General features: G+C 33.3%; 1 protein-coding gene across 5 annotated transcripts in view; it reads right to left on the bottom strand.

Moving 5' to 3' along the window:
• larp (La related protein) overlaps window positions 1-9,202 on the bottom strand; it is a 93,037-nt gene extending 83,835 nt beyond the window's left edge. Inside the window, exons 1-3 of one of the 5 annotated variants that reach the window (XM_076506421.1) lie at window positions 9,087-9,202; window positions 7,738-8,315; window positions 84-151 (exon numbers count right to left, since the gene is read on the bottom strand). In XM_076506421.1, coding sequence (XP_076362536.1) covers window positions 84-151; window positions 7,738-8,290 — 621 coding nt within the window. In that variant the 5' untranslated portion in view covers window positions 8,291-8,315; window positions 9,087-9,202. Of the gene's footprint in view, window positions 1-83; window positions 152-7,737; window positions 8,598-9,086 lie in introns of those variants that run through there. The other 4 variants (XM_076506420.1, XM_076506419.1, XM_076506422.1 and 1 more) reach the window with 4 other exon arrangements.
• Window positions 9,203-20,759: the final 11,557 nt, after the last annotated feature.

Raw genomic sequence — 20,759 nt, 5'->3', positions numbered from 1 at the left:
AAAACACATTTTTCAGTTGAAAATATAATAATTTCTCACCAAACTAATTAAATTACATACTCAAACAATAAAACTTCACTTACCTTATTTTTCTTGTTCTTTAAAGGAATATAGTTAGAGATGTGCGAGTCACTGGTACCTTCAGATTTTCCTGCAGAGTTATGTAACAAAATAATGAATTATACGTACACCGACTTCTGCTTGAAAATTTTTTAGAGGAAAACTACTGCACAATGTACAATATTCATAAATAAGTTCATATATATATACACAGAGATAGAGAGACGTACACACACACACACACACAAAGTGCACTAAAGAATAACTTAAGGAATACACAACCACCTTTAATCAAATGGGTAATATTAAGTTGTCCAAAAATAAATGATTTTGAACTGTGAAGTTTGAAAACGTATAAACCAATGTTGTAAAACATGCTTTACATGTAAGTATCATTTATTTCAACACACTTTTGCCAACATGTAACAATGCTGTTTATGCCCCTGCTGTAGAAATCAGAGTCTGTATGGTCAATGAACTCCCTGAAAGCTTCTTCTGCAGCTGTCTTGTTTTGAAGGTGTTTATTGTTCAAAAAGTTGTGAAAGCGTTCTTAAAAAAAAAAAAAAAAAAAAAAAATCTGTAGAGGAAAGGTCTGAGGAATAAGATGGATGAGACAGAACCTTAGTTCCCAATTTGTCTAATTTTTGGAATGTCATCCTTAACAGGTAAATTTTTTGGACTTACCCAAAAATATGATATTGTACACAAATATTTCAGAAAATGCAGGAAACCTTCATTAAATATCTCAATTAACTGTGACACATGAAGGCTACAATGCATACTACATTTTTAGAAAAGTTTCATGTATAATAAAAATGTCATTTAGTTTATGTTGATATACCAAAATTAAGACTATCAATATCTAAATTACACTAATATAACACAATACTTGCATTTCCTGCTGTTGCTACTTTGTAAAATGATATTTTAGAAGTCACTTTAAACTAGTAGTGTTTTTTGTTGTTTTTTTCTAATATTCATAAAAAGTCAGAACATTTAATCTTTTTCAAACCCAGTACCAATTAAACAAAATAACATGTCTGGAAAAATTCTCTGTTGACCTCAAATTATCTGCAAATTAAAACTATAACCTAAAAGCAAAAATTTCCAATGTTCTTCTCATTTAACTTTTATTTTGCTTTGACTACTGTAATTAAAAATAATCCAGACTACTGGTCATAATTTTTTACCAATATCTTAATTATAACTTACATTATACAAAATGTTAAATTTCCCACCTGTGCAGATATTGTGAACTTATCAATGAACTGGAAATACTCACAATTTTGTTAATTTTGGATCACATTTTGAAAATGAATATTTCAATTTAATACTGTGAAAAATTATAAAACTCGACTTCCTGCAATTCTTTCTTTTTTTTAATTTCCAACTCATGAAACTAATAACAAACAAAAATCTGAAAGGTATATTTTCTTTATTTTAATCTATTTTCAACAGTGTTCCCTTCCTTCCTTAAATGGACAATAAAGGTTTTAAGTTGTATTCAGTTCTTTGTGATTTGTCACAAATAATGTACCTTGCTAATGGTTTTGTACTGTTTATATGCTGCAGGAAAGGCAACAAACTAACTTAATAGCTTCCATGATTGTTTTTTCCTTTTCTTTAAGTAATTACTATGACAGTTTACTTTCTATACACAAGAATTCTTGCTTTTGTAACTTATGGAGGTGTGAATAGCAACTTCACATACAGAAAGCAAAGTCTCTTGGCAAAAGTAGACAGTAGGTCCTTTTTCAAACAATTCTACATATTTTATAAAAGGAAGTCAACGTTATGTCTTATAAAGATAAACATTGTCCACTTATGTTAGCTTTAACACTTTATACACTATTTACTGCCACAACTTGTTTAAATAATGTGGACTAGAATAAAACATTTTCAGACCCATACAATGTTGTTGCCATAAAACCAAATTTATTTCATGTCAACAGTCACAGGTGTAATGGGTAAAACCACAATATAAAGCATATTAACCAATTTTTTATTTCATTATAAATCATGAACTGATAAACAAATTAACACTGGTATTTTAAAAGGTGTCACTTGTAAATGATTAAATAAACATGTGGACACAAGGATGCACTTGCCCAATAAATAGACACTAATCAATATATGTATGTGCAGTACATGCAGTTTAAGAAACCAACACAGCATTGAAACAGGCATATGAAAAAATTAAAACCAACAACTACATCACAGTTAGTTGGTCCAAAAGTTGTTCCATATAACTTATTCAATATATTTATAAGTAATTTAAAGTTGCACTCATACAGTAACACAAACACATTCTCTTGTTTAATAGTGGAAAACTAATAATGAACAAATATTATAACATGTAACAAAAAATTAGCACTAAGGAAATAGCCAAAAAATTAATATGTTTTCTGATATAGGAACTTGTAAATTTCAGAACACCAAAGATCTGATCAACTAGATCTTAATTACATAAATTATTTTTACAAGTTTTTACCTTTAAAAGTATTTTACTAAGGAATATAAAATATTTTTATCAAATTCTGTAGCCATTAAAATTCACAACCAGTCAGATAGTGAGTATATAGTTTGGTGCAGAAAGTTCAAAGTTCCTGGACCATTATATAACACAGGCTTAAAAATGCATTAGACCAGATATTTTATTACGATAACTGAATGTTTATTGTACTTATAAATAAAAAAACAAATTTTTGAAATTTTTCAAAAGGTACAGGAGTATTTACAAGTGTCAATACTTTTAACCAAGAAATCTTGTCCAAAAACTTGTACAATAATGGCAGTACTTTTCCTCCATGTCTTGGAGTGAAGCAATTGTAGCTGTTGGGTTAGTTTTGCAAAATTTATATTTATGAAGGAGTATCCACAATTTTTTAACAAACTACTATATAATAAATACTTTGTCATATTACTCGTCTTTCCCATCATTTATTTGCAGCTAGACAATAAATGATCTCATGCTGAATTCAACCTTTCTCTTCTAACTGTGTTGGTTAAAGATTTTTCTTTACACAAAGTACATCTTGAATCACGTATTAGAAGCTACCAAGAATACAGTTAACTAAAAGTAAAAAAAAAAAAAAAAAAAACACTTTAGACCTCCTAAAACCTCATTTGTTGCCAGATGACAGTACAAAAATATCCATGAGTATATACACAATGTTGAACTAACTGCCCCAACTTTGACTAAGAAGCAAGGAAATATTTTAGCACTTCAATGGAAAGTCAAACATCCTATTACTTTGCTTAGTACAGTATATAAAGGTGAAATGAAATACAGTATAAAAGATAACAAAACTAAACAACCAATAACCAAACGCAATATGGTTTTAGATTACACCATCACCATGAGGCTAGTTACCAAAAGTGACATGCAAATTGGACAAACTGATTGCTTTTGTAAATGTGTGTAGTACAAGAAGTTCTTTTTTCACCTAACTGATATCTCAATTTTGAATTTTTATAAAATACATCTTGTAAAAACTGGCAAGAAGTCAGTGAGGCATTTTAGTCACAATGTAGTTTACCAATTAATGGAAAGGTGACAAAGATCTTTCCCAGGAAGACATAGCCTTACTGTTCCCGATAGACTTGTTGGAATAGAAGCATTTTCTCTGCAATATTTATAAAGCTTTCTATCCTCAGAAGCTAGAAAAAGTAGACAAAGACAATAACATGTATATAAGCATACAGCAAGAAAAGAAAAGAAGCAAAAGATGGTGACTACCTGGTGTAAAGAATGTTGAGTAGCTAACACTGTTTTGGAGAATGTTTTTGTGGTTTTTATACCCTAAAAAACATTTGAACTTGCAAACATTAGTCTTTATTATGCTATTTGTGTTTTCTTTCATATTTTGTTCAAAATTCATAATAAAAGTGCTAAAGGTTATGTTTAAGAAATGTTTTACGTCTGTGGTGAGCTGCTACCTACGACATCCCTGCTGTTTAAGGGTTAACAGTAATACGTGGCACATGTTTAAATTAATCACCTTTGTTTCTCTTTTGTTTTTTATATATATCTAGAGAACATTCCAAGAAATTTTTAGTAAGCACTTAGAACCAGAGTTTCCATAAGCAAACTATTTTCTTTCTGGACTATTTTCTATCTCTGTAGCATTTTATATATAATACAATTTAATAATAATTTACTAACCCATCAGTTACTATTGCTTCCAAGTGTCTAATGCTGAAATGAGGTTATTAACTTTTTTTTTTTTTATTATAAAACTTCTTTATAATGATTTTAAGTTTCAGCAATACATACATAAAGTAGATTTTAAAAGTGCAGACTAAAATCCAAGTTACAAAGTCATTAAAACACTGTTAAAATGCTCCCAATGCACTGCAATTCCTTTCACATTCTCATAACTTTACACTTTTCACTGTTAAACTCATTATATTATCATAATCTTCAGTACCACTTCCTGCCAGCACCTCATTACCACTGCAGAATTTGGAAATATTGCTGTACAATATTTTGGACTCATCTAAATCAGTAGCATAACTGACAAATGTCTTAAAACAGACCAATGAAAGTACTGCCAGTCATATTCTTTTTAAAAAAAAACAGAAAAATTACCATTATCATTATCCTATGCTTTCTGACAATAAGCTTTTTGTTTTCTGTTTGTTTCTTTCATACCCATTACACCAATTCAATAAACAAACACATTTTGACTATTTGGAAATCCCTTTGGTGAAGTACCAACTCATATCTGTTGTAATATTACTTCCTTGTAGCCACATGAACATAATGGTTGCTTAACAGCAAACAAGATTTGTCTTAGTTTAATTTAGTTCAATGAAATATGTTTCAGTAGCAACAAATCATGCTTTTAAAATTGTTTTTAACCATAAATTCATAATTTTAAAACAGTTGTTTATCAACAGTTTATTACAAACAACTCTCAAGTAACTAATTCTTAAACAACCATGCAGCTGTAGCAGTTTGCCTAGAAGCAAATAGATTAAATTAGCATCTGAAGAGTTACTTTGATCATTTTAAAGTCCAATGACAGTGTTATTAAACTTAAAGATTTCTAATAAATCCATTCCTATGCAAAACTAGGTTGAAAATTATGCCTTATGCAGCAGAAAATGGGTAAGATATTCTCAAACAATGCAGCAAGCAAGTTAGATTACATACAACCTTTAAACTTAAGGGAGAGAATTTCAATTAATTTACATGGGATAAACTTTTCTGCTTTGTTTTTTGTCAGAGCCATTTCATTGTACTGATAAACCGCTTCACAGATAATTTGACTGTTTAAAGAATAATAAGCTAGATTGCAAAGACATTACAGGTGTAATATAAACATATTTCCACACTGATTTGTTTATTTATATAAATGTATTTATGATAATTCTCATCTCAGGTATGTTGAGGTCAACAATCTTTCAACAGCAGTTGAATGCAAGGTTGTTTTTTTTGGTTTTTTGTTCACAGTACAATATCAAATTTAGCATGTGCAGTATGCATGTTTATATGCAAAAACGGCTCGTTTGGGTTGAGAAAATATTTTACATAGAACAGCGAACAACGTTTCGACCTTCTTCATGAACCTGAGGATGACCGAAGAAGGTCGAAATGTTGTTCACTCTTCTATGTAAAATATTTTCTCAACCCAAACGAGCCGTTTTTGCATATATATTTCTCTATAATTGGGTTTTCTCGACATCACTGAGTATGCCTGCTTGTACATACACAACGGGTAAAATTCCAAAGTATAAATTAATCTCACAAATATTAAAACATTCAATTTTTTTCATGATTTCAAAATTGTTTTCATTAAATATGCAGTTTTCTTTCAAGAATTCAATTTTCCTAGTCTACTTCCTTTTGTTTCTACAAATTATCAATGTTTTTATAATGCAACTTATTTCCAGTGTAATAAGTGTCTGAACATTACTCCTCATATGAATTACGTATTTTAAATTCACTAATACAATATTTCCCAAACTTCTGTCACTCATGTCCTGTTTAATAAATGTTTCTTCTTGCATGCCCCATCCTTTTTAAACGGAGTGAAAGTGCAAGTTAAGTCGTAAGATGGATATACATTAAAATACTGTGTATTATAGTAATTACTTATTTTCATTAGTGAAAAGTATAGGAAAACACTTAATTTTGCAATATTACTCTACATTAATCACTATTACCAGAAAAATCATTTGCCCCCCCCACACACTTTGGGAAATGCTGCACTAATAAATAATACTTCTTTTGTAAATATGTTTTCACTCCTTTAAATATGTAGCAAAAGACTTAACATTAGCAAAGTAAAACATAAAATGGCACAAAAAGAGAGTGACAGGTATGGAAACATAGATGGTAAATTTAAAGATATTTAATATTGTATTGATTTCATGTTTCTTCATCACAATTACCTTACTTTGGGACAAATGTAATGTTCTGGTTCTTTTACTGATTTAGCTTCCTTTTACTGTTATAAAGCTACTGTCAAACAATATATATTTATTTATTTTAGTATGGATTAGCTCTTCCAGCCCTACATGTCTCATTCATATACTTGTTAAACCAAAAATAAATTAAACCAAAGACATCCTAATAAACATAAATTTAAGCAGCCAAATTGGAAACATTTTTATGAATCATAAGAATGTGCTGAAAAGCTTAAAAACTAAACTATACTGCCCACACACTGCAGCACCAATCAAATAGTTTTTCACACATTAACATATGTGGAATCCTATTTTCCAATACCCTGCATTACTTTGTTTATCTTTTTGCAATTCTGAGTCTAGTACTTTGCAGAGTTTAAGAAGAATCATTGCTTTCCTTTTTTACACATTAACAAATGTGGAATCCGATTTTCTCATATGCTGCATTAATTTTTAATTTTTTTGTAAAATCAGTTTATGAGGAAAAACATTGTTTCCTAACTCAGTGATGTCAAGAAACCCACTTGTTGAGAAATTTATATGCAAAAATGGCTCGTTTGGGTTGAGAAAATATTTTACATAGAAGGTCGAAACGTTGTTCGCTCTTCTGTGTAAAATATTTTCTCAACCCAAACGAGCCATTTTTACATATAAAATTGTTTCCTCAAGAGTAAAAGGTTGTTTTTATTATATTTTTTCAAAACAGACAGATGTTTAAGGTTTGGTTTGGTGTTTTATGGAGCAAATCAACTAGGCTACCTGTGCAAATGTTTAAGGACAGCCTTAAAAGACTAAATGATCCCTTTTTGTTCATAGGTTATTTTGATCTAAAAACATACAAATTAAATGATACTGATACCTAAAGAATTACAATCTGGTAAGATGTGGGTGACAAGTAACTTCCAAAGTTTCATTAGCTTCCACATCTAAATTTAAGGATGAAAATGCATTTAAACAGCATAGCCATTATGGATGCATTAATGTGGCATATTTAAATTCAAAAACTTACCATTTTCAAACCATAAAAAAGTTAACAAGCTAATTAACATCACTGAAAAAAAACAAAAACAGATGTCATATACAGTAAAGAGTGCCTGCAAAGATGAGGTGAAATAATAATATATACTTCTACCATGGCACACATTGTATCAAAACCAATAAATATTTGTATAATTCTGAAAGCTAACATATCTAATAAAAATTATGTTTATGCATTCACAAGTCCTCTCTCTGTAACAAATTAAAATTTTAACTTGACCTTACCATGTTCAGTTTGTTTATGTTCATTCTGACCAAGAGTTATTCCTACAGCCTTGTCCACCATTGAGCCTGTTTTACCACTTATGACACGAGCTGCATTTCTATTTATAGTCCACGGGTTTACTTTAGGAGGTGGTGCATCAATGACATCTCGTTTCTTAATTAACTGTTCACTTTCTTCCTTCTTTTCACTATTATTAGAATCAATTTCTAAAACCTTACTTGAACTAGTTTCTATACGTGTCTCAGTTTCACAACACAGTGTCATATCACTTGTAACATCTGCCTCCATATTGTTGGATAGTCCCACGTGGTCCCCATTGCTTAATTTGGAAATGTTTGGCTTTGATTCAGGTTTTGCATTTAATAGACTTACAGTTCTGTTATCACTTATCAAACTGTTGGTTTCTTCTACGTTATTTTTCTTTTCCCTGGATTCGTTAAGTTTTATACATGCTACAGCTTGAGCATACGTTCCACTTTCTTTCTGTCCCTTAGCGTCAGTAGGCCTACTTCCATCTGAGTGGACTTCGTTTGTCACAAGTTTGGCCGCCATAATGCCAAAGCAGGCCTATTCTTCACTACTTTGAGATATCAAAATTATATTAGTTTACCACAACAATATTATACACAAAATAAGTTTAAATGTAATTATATACTACTAACGTGAAAAAACACGGCAAATATATATATAAATATATAAACGAATTAGTCAAGCATTTACTTTCCAGCTCAGCCCTCACTCAGCCCTTTAACCTTATCCGTAAAACTGAACTTGCAACCTCATGTTAAACGACGGCATGGTGGGGCTCATGAGTGTTTGTATATTATTAATTATGTTTTGTAGCTAATCATAATACCATAATTGTCTTATATAAAAGTTTCAATATGAGCAAAACAACTAATGTCGCAACTATTGTAAAATGAGTTTCCTATAAAACAGTAAAAACTGTCAGAAAAAGACAAGGGCCAATTTTTTTCTTTCTGCTTTCAAAAAAAAGAAAATATGAACACCCCTATTATCGTAATATAGAATCGCCTACGCAAGTTTCATGGCGAGGATAGTGTATTTTTTCAGGGACAATAAATAACGAATGAAAAACGAAAGAATTCAGATCTATTATAAGATAAACGACACAGACACTCGCACAAAAAAAAAATTGGGTACAAAAATCAAAGCCTAAAACACCTGAAATGACGTACATTGACTTATTTCTGTTAATATATACATATGTGTGTGTATTAATATTCTAAAGCAGACAAAAGAATTTATCCGGAAAATTTACAACAAAGAATATGTGGAGAATGCGTATGATAACATACAACAATAAATATGAGATAAAACTTCTTACAAAAAGAAAAACAAATGCAAGCATCATTCTCACGTTCATCTTGAAACCTTACTGACGGACAACGCAAATATCTGGGGTTCGATTCTACAAAACTCGAGAGTCCGAATAGTCTATTGTGTAAATTTGCATTCAGAAAACAACAGCAAAGAAATATTACATCATTTCCCATATCATATCAATGTGAAAAGGTAAAACACCCCAATTTTGTCTTTTAGAATTTGTTTTACGTAAAAACAAATTAGTGTTCATAATTATATGAGTGTACCTTTTTGACAAGGTTGAACTGGAAATAAAGAGCCAAACAACAGGATAATACCATATGCTTCGTAATGAATAAATAATTAAAAATTAATATAAACTTCTGAAACGTGCCAATTGCACCACACTACTGAACAATTGCTATATATCCCGTAAGCCAATCCACCTAGCTTTTTGATTTAGCTTTAAAATAAAACAAAAAATAAAACTTTTCTTTTAAAGTTGCCTAACTGCAAGAGTAGACTAATTGTGAAATATTTATAAGTTAGTAATTCGCGTAAGAGAAATACAATTTCCTCAAGAAGAGTAAGAACAAAAATAATATTTTAGAGTAATATTAAAAAAGGGTAATTATTTCATAAGTGATTAAAAATTTAAGAACACTTTTGCGCATACATATAATTACTTATGATGTTGTTGTTTTTCTAAGTGCAAAGCTAAACAATAGATTATCTGTACTCTGTCTATCCTAGGTAATCGAGCCCCGAATTTGTTTGCGTTGTAAATCCATAGAACTTCCACTGACATATCGGGGACGGGAGGAGCATGGCCAGGTGCGTTAAGACGTGTGACTCGTAATCTGAGAGTCACGAGTTCGCATCCCCGTCGCACCAAACATACTCGCCTTTCAGCCGTGGGGACGTTATAATGTATCGGTCAATACCACTATTCGTTAATAAAAAAGTAGCCCAAGAATTGGCGGTGGATGGTGATGACTAGCTGCCTTCCCTCTAGTTTTACACTACTAAAGTAGGGACGGCTAGCGCAGATAGCCCTCGAGTAGCTTTGCGCGAAATTCAAAACAAACAAACAAATATGAAGTGGGTTTCTCGTCATCACGAATTGCAAGGTTATTGTATAACATGCTCTTGCATTGCAGTACCAGTATTCGTAAGCAACTATGTGTTTCCCGATATGTCTGTTTGTTTTTGAATTTCGCACAAAGCTACTCGAGGGCTATCTGCGCTAGCCGTCCCTACTTTAGCAGTGTAAGACTAGGGGAAAGGCAGCTAGTCATCACCTCCCACTGCCAACTATTGGGCCACACTTTTACAAACGAATAGTGGGATTAACCGTCACATTATAACGCTCCCACGGCTGAAATGAAGAGCATATTTGGTGCGACGGAGATTTGAATCCGCGACCCTCAGATTACGAGTTGAGTGCCCTAACCACTTGGGCATGCCGGGCTTGAAACCAATTTGAAGTAAAAATGTATTCTCAAGACGGCTGGTATGGATATTAAAACTTTAATTAAAATAAAGCACAGAAAACGCTTCGACCTTCTTAGATCATCTTCAGGTTACCAAGGAATAGAGAATTACCTTGTAATTTCCTTGTTGCTAATTTTCAAAATATTGTGTTGACTATAACAAAACAATTGTAAATTAATGTTTGTAATTGGTAGCTAAGTGTCATTCTTAATATAGTTTTGTTTTAAATGAACAATAAACTACAACTGTTATGGAAGATGATCGTAGGTATATAGAACATCCTTCCTCTATACATATACACACACACACTGATAAAAAACCCTATAACCCGAGCACTTTCGAAAAGGTTCATCTTTTATCATTTTGTATCAAGACTTATTAAACCTACGTGTTTTTCTGACTTTGTGAATATCTCTATACATACACGGTAATTATAAAAACGTTTCGCAATTCTGTGTGTCATATTTCAGAAACAATGTGCCATAAGATACACTGCTGGCCAAAATCTTAAGGCCAATGAACATAAAGAAAAAATATGCATTTTGCGTTGTTAGACTCAACCACTTATTTGAATAGAGCTTCGTAAAAAGAAAATAAGGAAAGGGGGGAAAACTTCTTTAGCATTTAATAGGGAAAATGTGAACACTATGAAATTAGTCTAAATACTAGCTGGTCAAAAGTTTAAGACCATATTGAAACGAAGCGTTAATTGGTAAATACGTAACAAAATTTAGTCATTTGTGTTCAAGCACTAGCGTTGTTAACATCTCCTACTGACATCTCCTGTGTTATATTGGGTAAGAACATGGTAAAGGCTAAAGAGTTGACAGAGTTTGAACGTGGCAGAATTGTCGATCTGCAAAAGCAAGGTCTCTCTCAACGTGCCATCGCTGGTGAGATTGGGCATAGTAAAACCGCTGTTGCAAATTTTTAAAAGATCCTGAGGGATACGGAACGATAATTTCAAGCAGTGGGCCCAAGACAATTCTGCCGGCGCTGAGCACGAGAATTCGACGAGTTGTCCGACAAGCCATCAGCCGATCGTTGAATCAGATTAAAGCCCTTACAGACGCAGAATGCAGCTCAAGGACAATAAGACGGCATTTAGAAATCGTAAACGTCTTCAAAGGCCACGTCTCCTTCCACACCACAAAACAGCTCGGTTAAACTTTGCTGAAAAGCACCAAACATGGGACGTAGAAAAGTGGTTTTGTTCTCTGATGAGAAAATATTTAACCTGGATCGTCCAGATTGCTTCCAACGTTACTGGCACGATAAGGATATCCCACCGGGGACATTTTCTACACGACACAGTGGAGGAGGTTCCATCATGATCTGAGGTGCTTTCTCCTTCCATGAAACAATGGATCTTCACGTTATACAGGGGCGTCAAACAGCATATGGCTACACTGGCATGTTGGACTTACTGGCTGAAGGCCCTCGCTTGTATGGAATTGACTGGATCTTTCAGCAGGACAACGCTGAAATCCACAATGCCCGCAGGACAAAAGACTTTTTCATGGCGAATAACGTGATTCTTTTGGACCATCCAGCGTGTTCGCCCGAACTGAACCCAAATGAAGATGTTTGAAAATGGATGGTAAGGAAAGTCTCTAGAAATGGACGTGAATTCCAAACAGTGCATGATCTTGAAATAACCTTCAGCCAGCTTTCTGCAAACGCTTATATCGACCATGCCAAAGAGAATGTTTGCAGTTATTCGCAATGACGGCCGTGCAACTCACTACTAAGTCCTCTTGTTGGGCATTTCCTACCCTGTTTAGGACTTTTTTTTTGGTATGGTCTTAAACTTTTGACCAGCTAGTATTTAGGCTAATTTCATAGTGTTCACATTTTTCCTATTAAATCCTTAAAAAGGTTTTTTATTTTTCCTTTTCTTATTTTCATCTTTCGAAGCTCTACTCAAATAAGTGGTTGAGTCTAACAGTCTGTTTAGATTTTTGTTTTTGGAATGGTCTTAAACTTTTGACCAGCTAGTATTTAGGCTAATTTCATAGTGTTCACATTTTCCCTATTAAATGCTTAAAAAGTTTTTTATTTTTATTTTCCCTTTCCTTATTTTTATCTTTTGAAGCTCTACTCAAATAAGTGGTTGAGTCTAACAACGCAAAATCCATATTTTTTCTTTATGTTCATTGGCCTTAAGATTTTGGCCAGCAGTGTATTCGTGTAAATTTGCAGTAAGATTTTAAGGTTAGAATGCAAATACAAAATCTACATGCTGCTACCCGAGGAGCCACTATAGTTTCCTATGGGTATAAATAGTCAACCAATATAAAACTGACAGATATGAAAAGAAGTTAACTAGTGTTATAACACCAAAGGACGCAACGTTGGAGCAGTTCTTTTGGAATAGCGCAGAGTGTTTATCATTTCCAGAGCGCTCTGCTACACTGGTATTGTAAGTAAATTCAGATTAAAAAAACTGAGAAAACAGGTTTATTTCTGATAAACTACGTGTAGGCAGACCACCGACATCTATTAAAACTATCTTGAAGTCAGTTGTATCGTAAAATAACACGCTAGCTGCCAGCAAAAGCACACATGGGTGCAGCAAAGGCGGACTAATCCACTCAGATGGTGAGACATTTTCTATTAGACAAATATGTTGGATTAAATATTTTATGGAAAATACTAAATGTTATAATTTTACTGATTCTTGTAAAAAAATCAGCATGCCTACATAAAACAAGCGAAGACAAATCCTAGCTGCCTTTAATTCTATTGGTGTTTAAGCCTGGCGTCATCTACCAGATCTGTCACTTACTAGGTATTGTGAAGTGATGTTCATGTGTTTTAAAACATTTAAAAAAATTAATTAATAAACACTTATTGATGTGTAGGATTATATTGTATCACTGTTGTTTTTTACACTTAAAGTGCTTTTTCTATTTGTATGAAAATTTGAAACACGCTTTATAAATAATAAGTAGTTTATACTTGAAAAAAAATTGGTTCAGTATTGTAGTAACTCAGTTTTTTTCGTTAGCGGGTTACTTTTAAGTAATCTGTTGAAAATATCTCGACGTCTAATCCACTTAACAATAATAAAGTGGTTGAACAGAATGCAAGGCAATTAAGGTAAAAGAAGTGATCTTGAATGGTATGACATATGTTTGATTTATATAGAATTAACTGATTTCAAAGGTAATAGGGCGTTTTGAATTAGTAGTTAGTAGGACAGAATTTAAAATTCAACTTGGGTAACTCCAAAAACGTTCAGATAGTTGCAAAAACCAATGAAATTTTCTTAAGAGGAATATGCTTCAGAACTGCTTATTCTGATTAAACTTACAAACAAGAGAGCTAATCTAACATTAAAAAACAATTAGCACAAATACATTGGAAATCTAACTTTTTACCACCTCCTATCAAAATACAGTATCCGTTTAAAAATGTGATTGTTGGCTTAATCATTAACCATAAAAAGTTTCAGCTTGAAAACAGTCAACATGAGTTGTCACTTGAATGACTGTTACCAAGGTGCTTGCATGCTTCCACGCTTATCAACAGACATTCACCTGTTTCTGACAAACAATGCAATCTATCTAATTCTATTGTTTAGGCACATAGAAGATACAGTAAAATGATCCATATCAGGTGTTTTTTTTGTGGGCTTTTTTTTAAACGAAACAAATATTTCATTAAAATATAATATACTGTTATATATTTATCGATTTACCGATCGTAGATGATTCAGAAGACATAAAGGTATTAGAAGTCCAGACTTATTGTACTAACTTTGAATGTGCTGTTAAGATCTAATGACAAATTAGTAACAAGCCAGTATCATAGAATTTTGTAGGAACCACTAAGGAGACCAACTGGAAGCTCACAATGGAGTAGGGCCAGAAGAGCTTCTGAAGCACTTAAAATGATTGAACAAAGGCATTGTTTATCCTACGATGAGACCCGGCATAGTCAGGTGGTTAAGGTGTTCGACTCCTAATCTGAGAGTCGCTGATTCAAATCCCCGTCATACCAAACATGCTAGGCCTTTCAGCCGCGATGGCGTTATAATATCACAGTCAATCCCACTATTTGTTTGTAAAAGAGTAGCCTAAGAGGTGGCGGTGGGTGGTGATAACTGGTTACCATCCCTATATTTTTACACTGCTAAATTAGGGACGGCTAGCGCAGATAGCTCTCGTGTAACTTTGCGCGAAATCAAAAAGAAAGAATACTACGGATTAAAAGAAATGGCCTATCTAATAAATATAAATATCTAGTCTTCTTTTTTTTTTTATCAGAATCAACATTAGTAACTACGAGGACACTTTAGTCCTACACCTACACCTGATCTCAGGGTAATATTTCATACTGAGGTGAAGAATTCCAGTTTATTCTTAGAACATCACAACAACAGACTAAGTATACGTATATTGTTGAAGTTGTGCATATTTAACTGTTCAACTATCCTACCATCTTTTGGCAACAAATGGAGTTATCAGAGAGAGAACTGAGGCACTGTTTTGAGGTACGAAGATGATATTATTATCATCAGCTAAACTTTATATCAGCTAACGCAAAAAAAAAAAAAAACAGACTTAAAGTACTGTCCAGATGCCGTGATCTTATGACAGAAGTTAAATTTCTGGGATATATAGCAGATAGAACGAGAAAGTAGGCTGACCTGAAAACAGCGTGACAGTTAAGGATAATGAAAATAACCATACTAATCAAACGTAAATGCAGGTGTCATTAAGGTTTGTTGAGTAATGCAGGATAGCTGTTACTCGATAATTTTTATTAGTTAAACCTAAAATACTAATAACAAATTAACAGTATAGAAGATGAGGTTTACTTTATAGTTCCAATTATTGCTAGAAATATAAATTGATTACATATCTTTTCTTACCAGAAGTACTTTGGCAACATAATCTTTCATTATGATAATATTTTAGATTACTGCTGACTTACACTACAATTTAATCCTTATTCCTCGTAAAATTCGTTTCCTTGTATTTGTTCTTCTATGAATACGTACTTACCAGTCATCTTGATATCGTTGTTAATGGTGAACTCTTAATAAGTGAAAGTAATAAATTTCGTTAATGTCCTAACATTAATTGTACAAATATAAAATAAGTAATTAGTAAGTGATTCGATAGTTTTACCTAAATTAAGTGAAGAACTTAAAACTGATAGTATTTAACAAAGACTGGGAATACAGAACTGAATGCATAGTTTATAAACCAGTTACTTAACCAAAGACAAACCACAACCCTCTCGCTCGGTAGCAGACTCACCCAATCAAAGTGTGCTTGATGGTTTCTGTGTCTGAATACTGTTTCTATCTGTCTATAACTTCTCACATCTTACAACAGTTAAAGCCATTCCCATCCCTACACTCTCTCTCTACACCTAGTAACTCAACAGAGCCAAACGTCATGTTCTCCAATAATCAACCCATGACCTCTGATAGCGGAGACGAAAACACATTTCGATGTACCACCTATACCTTGTTTAAGAACTTGTACACTACCACAGATTTCAAAAGTAAGTACGATCATTAAGCCTTTTCCTCCTCTCCACGGCAGATCTCATAGGGCACTGCCTGGCAGTATTGGCGCAGCTAAAGAAAGTGGGTTTTCTTGGGGTCTTTCCGTTTCCTCCTACATCCAATTCTTGGCATAGTAATTACAGATTCCCCGCCACCCTGAAGGACCCTAAGTCCTATATTGGCCGTTAATCATGTTGTGCCAGTCGTTTGTTTTTCCGCCTTTGCTTGCTTACTTCGAATTCATCTTAACACTATTACTGCTATCAATTTCATTTTTTCTAATTCCTTTTTTTTTTCTGTTGCTCCTAATATTAAGCTCACATAGGCATTCAAAATCGCGTGTGGGGTAAAGAGAAAGAAAATTTCGGAACGCTCCCCGATTATATCTTCCTCCAAGTTTCGGTTTACAGTCAAATAGATTCAAACTCAAACATTTTCTACGTGCTTGCTCCAAGATTTTGTGTACCTCCTGACTGGCCACCGTAACCTGGCTCACTCAAAATGTTGTACATGGTTGTTGTTGTTTTAAATTAAGCACAAAGCTACACAATAGGCTGTCTTTGTTCTGCTCACCACGAGTATCGAAACTCGGTTTTTAGCGTTGTAAGTCCGCAGAAATACTGCTGCGCCACTGGGAGCGTCTTACATGATATAAATATACCTATGTAAATTTGTATAAAGAACTACGGTTTAATTCAGTAACGTTAAAACAATGGTGCACAAGATGTATGAATACGTAACAACCGATAATGTTTGTTTCTTTGTTGCAAAAAGTTTCGCGGAAAGTTATACAAATTATTACTCTGCATTGTCTTTCCAATTTTTTAAACAAGCTAGACTAGAAAGAAGGTCACAAATTCAAAACATCCACCGCCAAATCTTGGGATACCCTTCTCTGACAGAATAGTAGAATTTGAGTGTCCTTCTTATCATCAACCCCACGACTTCAAAGCTTCTAGCATATTTTTGCGAAACGGGACGCGAATATTGAACACGTTAACTACAAAGCAATGCGATGAAGAAAGTATCAAATATAAACACAATAGTTTTGTGAGACTTGATAAAGATTCTGTAAATTTCATTTTGTATAACGCTTGGTATAACGCTTATTAATCAGGAACGTCAAATAAATGACTAAGAACTCTTATAAATTTTGAACATTAAAAAAACAATTAACCTAAACGAATTCACATCGGACATTAGTATTTTTACATAAACATTGTATAACTTATAATTTATATGCAAAAACGGCTCGTTTGGGTTGAGAAAATATTTTACATAGAAGAGCGAACAACGTTTCGACCTTCTTCGGTCATCGTCAGGTTCACAAAGAAAGAGGTAACTGACCGGAAGCTGTCCATATGTTTGAAAGGGGTTGTGTAACTGTGTGTCGAAATGTAGAGGGCGATATATATATTCAAACATCTAATATCGCCCTCTACATTTCGACACACAGTTACACAACCCCTTTCAAACATATGGACAGCTTCCGGTCAGTTACCTCTTTCTTTGTGAACCTGACGATGACCGAAGAAGGTCGAAACGTTGTTCGCTCTTCTATGTAAAATATTTTCTCAACCCAAACGAGCCGTTTTTTGCATATAAATTTCTCAACAAGTGGGTTTCTCGACATCACTGATTGTATAACTTATAACTTCAGCAGTGGAAAATTTGGCACAGCGGTATCTTTACGGATTTACAACGCCAGAAATCAGGTTTTGATATCCGTGGCGAGCACAGCATAGACAACCCATCGTGTAGTTTAGTGCTTAAACTACAAAAAAATAAAAATCACGATGTTTTAAGATGTCTGGTGACCAATTCTTTGTGTTAGTAAAGAAAGATACATTGATGATAATGTTACTCAAAGAAATTACAAATTTCGCAAAGTAAACAAATTATAAATTAAGCTATGCTTTAAACAAAGACAAGGAATAGCCATGGGAAGTAATTTCAGACCACAGTTTGCAAATTTATAAATATTCGAACTTGAATTTTCATACATAATAAATTTTAATAGGAAAAATTATAATATTTGTTTGTCGAATTTCTCGCAAAGTAACATGAGCTATCTTCGCTTGTCAGTTCTAATGTTTAAGAGAAATACTGAAGGAAGAGCAACTAGTAAATCAACCCACTAATAGCTCTTTCTATACTGAATAGAGATATTCGGTCACCACTTCTTTAACACACCCATGGTCCCCGAAATGCGTAGAACGATTATTATTAGGTTGTTCGAAAAATAATGGCAAATTTTTATACTAAAATTTTAGTCATTTATAAGGATGAGAAACCTGTCTTTTTTACGACTTCATATGTACCATTGAAAAACTAAAGCTTTCTTCTATTCACTAGTGCTTTTATTATTTCTAAAACTTTATTTTCAATACTTCAGACCTTTACAATTAATGATTGAAAAAAAAAGTTGCGCATCATTTTATGCATGCATTTAAAGTTGGTCATAATACATCACAAACAGCTTGCAACATCAACCAAGCATGGGTTGTAGGAACCAACTCCAAACGTACAGTACAGCATTGGCTCCAAAAGGCTTGTAATTGAGATGTGAGCCTTGAAGATAAGAAGGGCAGAAAACATCCTTAAGTTGTTGAAAACATCAGTGGAAAAAGCCCACACCATCACGTTTGAGAAATGGCACAAGGATTGGATGTTGACATTCCTACAATTTTAGACCATCTGGTGCAAACTGGAAAAGAAAAAGCGCTTGACGTGTGAGTTCCACACGAACTCGGTGAACATCATAAATATTTCGTTTTGAACTGCGCTCTATGCTGATTTTGCGCAACAGAAATGACCCATTTCTTGATTGAATTGCCACTTTCGACAAAAAGTGGATCATTTACGACAACAGAAAGCGACCTGCACAATGGCACAACCGTGACAAGGCTCCAAAACATTTCTCAAAGCCAAAATTGCACCAACAAAAGATTATGGTCACTGTATGGTGGTCTGTGGTCAGTATTATCTATTATAGTTTGCTCAACCAGTGCCCAAATATCACTGCGGAGGTTTACTGTCATAAAATTGGAAGAAATTCATAGAAAGTCGCGTGAAAATATGCTAGTATTAGGCAATCGAAGAGGACCAATCCTGCTTCATGATAATGCTCTGTCACTTGTTGCTCAAATGACGCTGCAGAAGTTCAACAAAATTGGCTTTGAAACATAGCTTCATCTTCCATACTTCCCAGACCTGTCGCTCACTGACTATCACTTTTTTAAGCATTTGTATAACTTTTTACAAGACAAAATATTCAGCAACAGAGCAGCAGCAGATAATGGCTTTCAAGAATTTTTGAGGACTTCAGAGTTTTATCGTCATGGCATAAATAATCTTGTTTCTCGTTGACAAAAGTGTGTGGATTCATTATGTGTTTTATCTTGGTTAATTAAGTTGCTTTTGATTTTTTATTTCTTATTACAGTTGAAATTTTAAATCCGCCATTATTTTTCGAATAATCTAATATTTGTTGGTGATAACAGGACGCAAATCATAAACCTTCATATTCATAGTACAGCACGATATAATAAAATTTTGCACATTAAATTGGTGATATTCCTTTACGTATTATCAAGGATTTGTTGACACGGTACCCACTAGAAAACAATCTGAAAAACAAACTAAACGTACTATTTATTTATATTGAATATCAATATTGAAGTTTAGTAGTTGAAGCGTTCGGCTTTCAACAAGTGGATCGCAGGGTCGAAATCGTACAAAATCGCTCTTCCAGCAGCACAATCGTTATAAAGTGATAATCAATCCCACCATTCATTGATAAAGAGTAGTCCGGGAATTAGCTTTGAACCGGTCGTTTTCCTGTGATTGGATGTCAAAAATCAGATACTATAGCTGCTAACCTTACTAGTTTCCATAAACAAATATCAAGATCGTTAATTACACATTTAATTTTGTAGTTATAAACTTTCCAAGTTCAATTGTAAAATGCATTATAACAATGTTTACTAATCACGGCTTCTTATGCATAAGTTTATTTGTTTGTCTTTGAAATTTCGCGCAAAGCTACACGAGGGCTATCTGCACCAGCCGTCCCTAATTTAGCAATATAAGACTACAAGGAAGGCAGCTAGTCATCATCACCCAATGTCAACTCTTGGGATACTCTTTTACCAAGGAATAGTGAGATTGATCGTAACATTATAATGCCCCAAAGGCGCTATAACCATTCAAAAATGTCATGTGCACTTTCTTGTAAATGAATAATTTTCATTGAGATCGGGTCACATTTTCTTATGCTTAAAATGTTGATAACCATCAACTGTAATTTATCTAAACCAATCGCGACGTGAGAGTCTTATCGATCATTCTCTAGACCCAAACAGAACAATAAAAAAAAAACGTTTATTGTGGTAAACAAAATAATAATTTAATCCAAGTAAAGGTTTTCTCCCCAGATTTGCAAAATACTCCATACACGATATAAACAAATGTTATTTTCGAATTCTGACTATTTTAATTGTCAGCTAAAAAGTTTCAATAAAGAACTTCAACAGTCATGTTATCTTATGCAATGCACATTACGGGCTATGTGCTGCCCGCGGGATATAGTCTCCAGTGACATGGTACAACACCGATAGAAATTTTACGATATTTGTAACAAAAAAGATTCTTCAAACATTTTGAGAATTCACGAAG

Source organism: Tachypleus tridentatus, chromosome 6 (genome assembly GCF_004210375.1).
Source record: "Tachypleus tridentatus isolate NWPU-2018 chromosome 6, ASM421037v1, whole genome shotgun sequence".
NCBI classification, from domain to species: Eukaryota; Metazoa; Arthropoda; class Merostomata; order Xiphosura; family Limulidae; genus Tachypleus; species Tachypleus tridentatus.
This window is presented reverse-complemented; position numbering and strand designations above follow the sequence as displayed.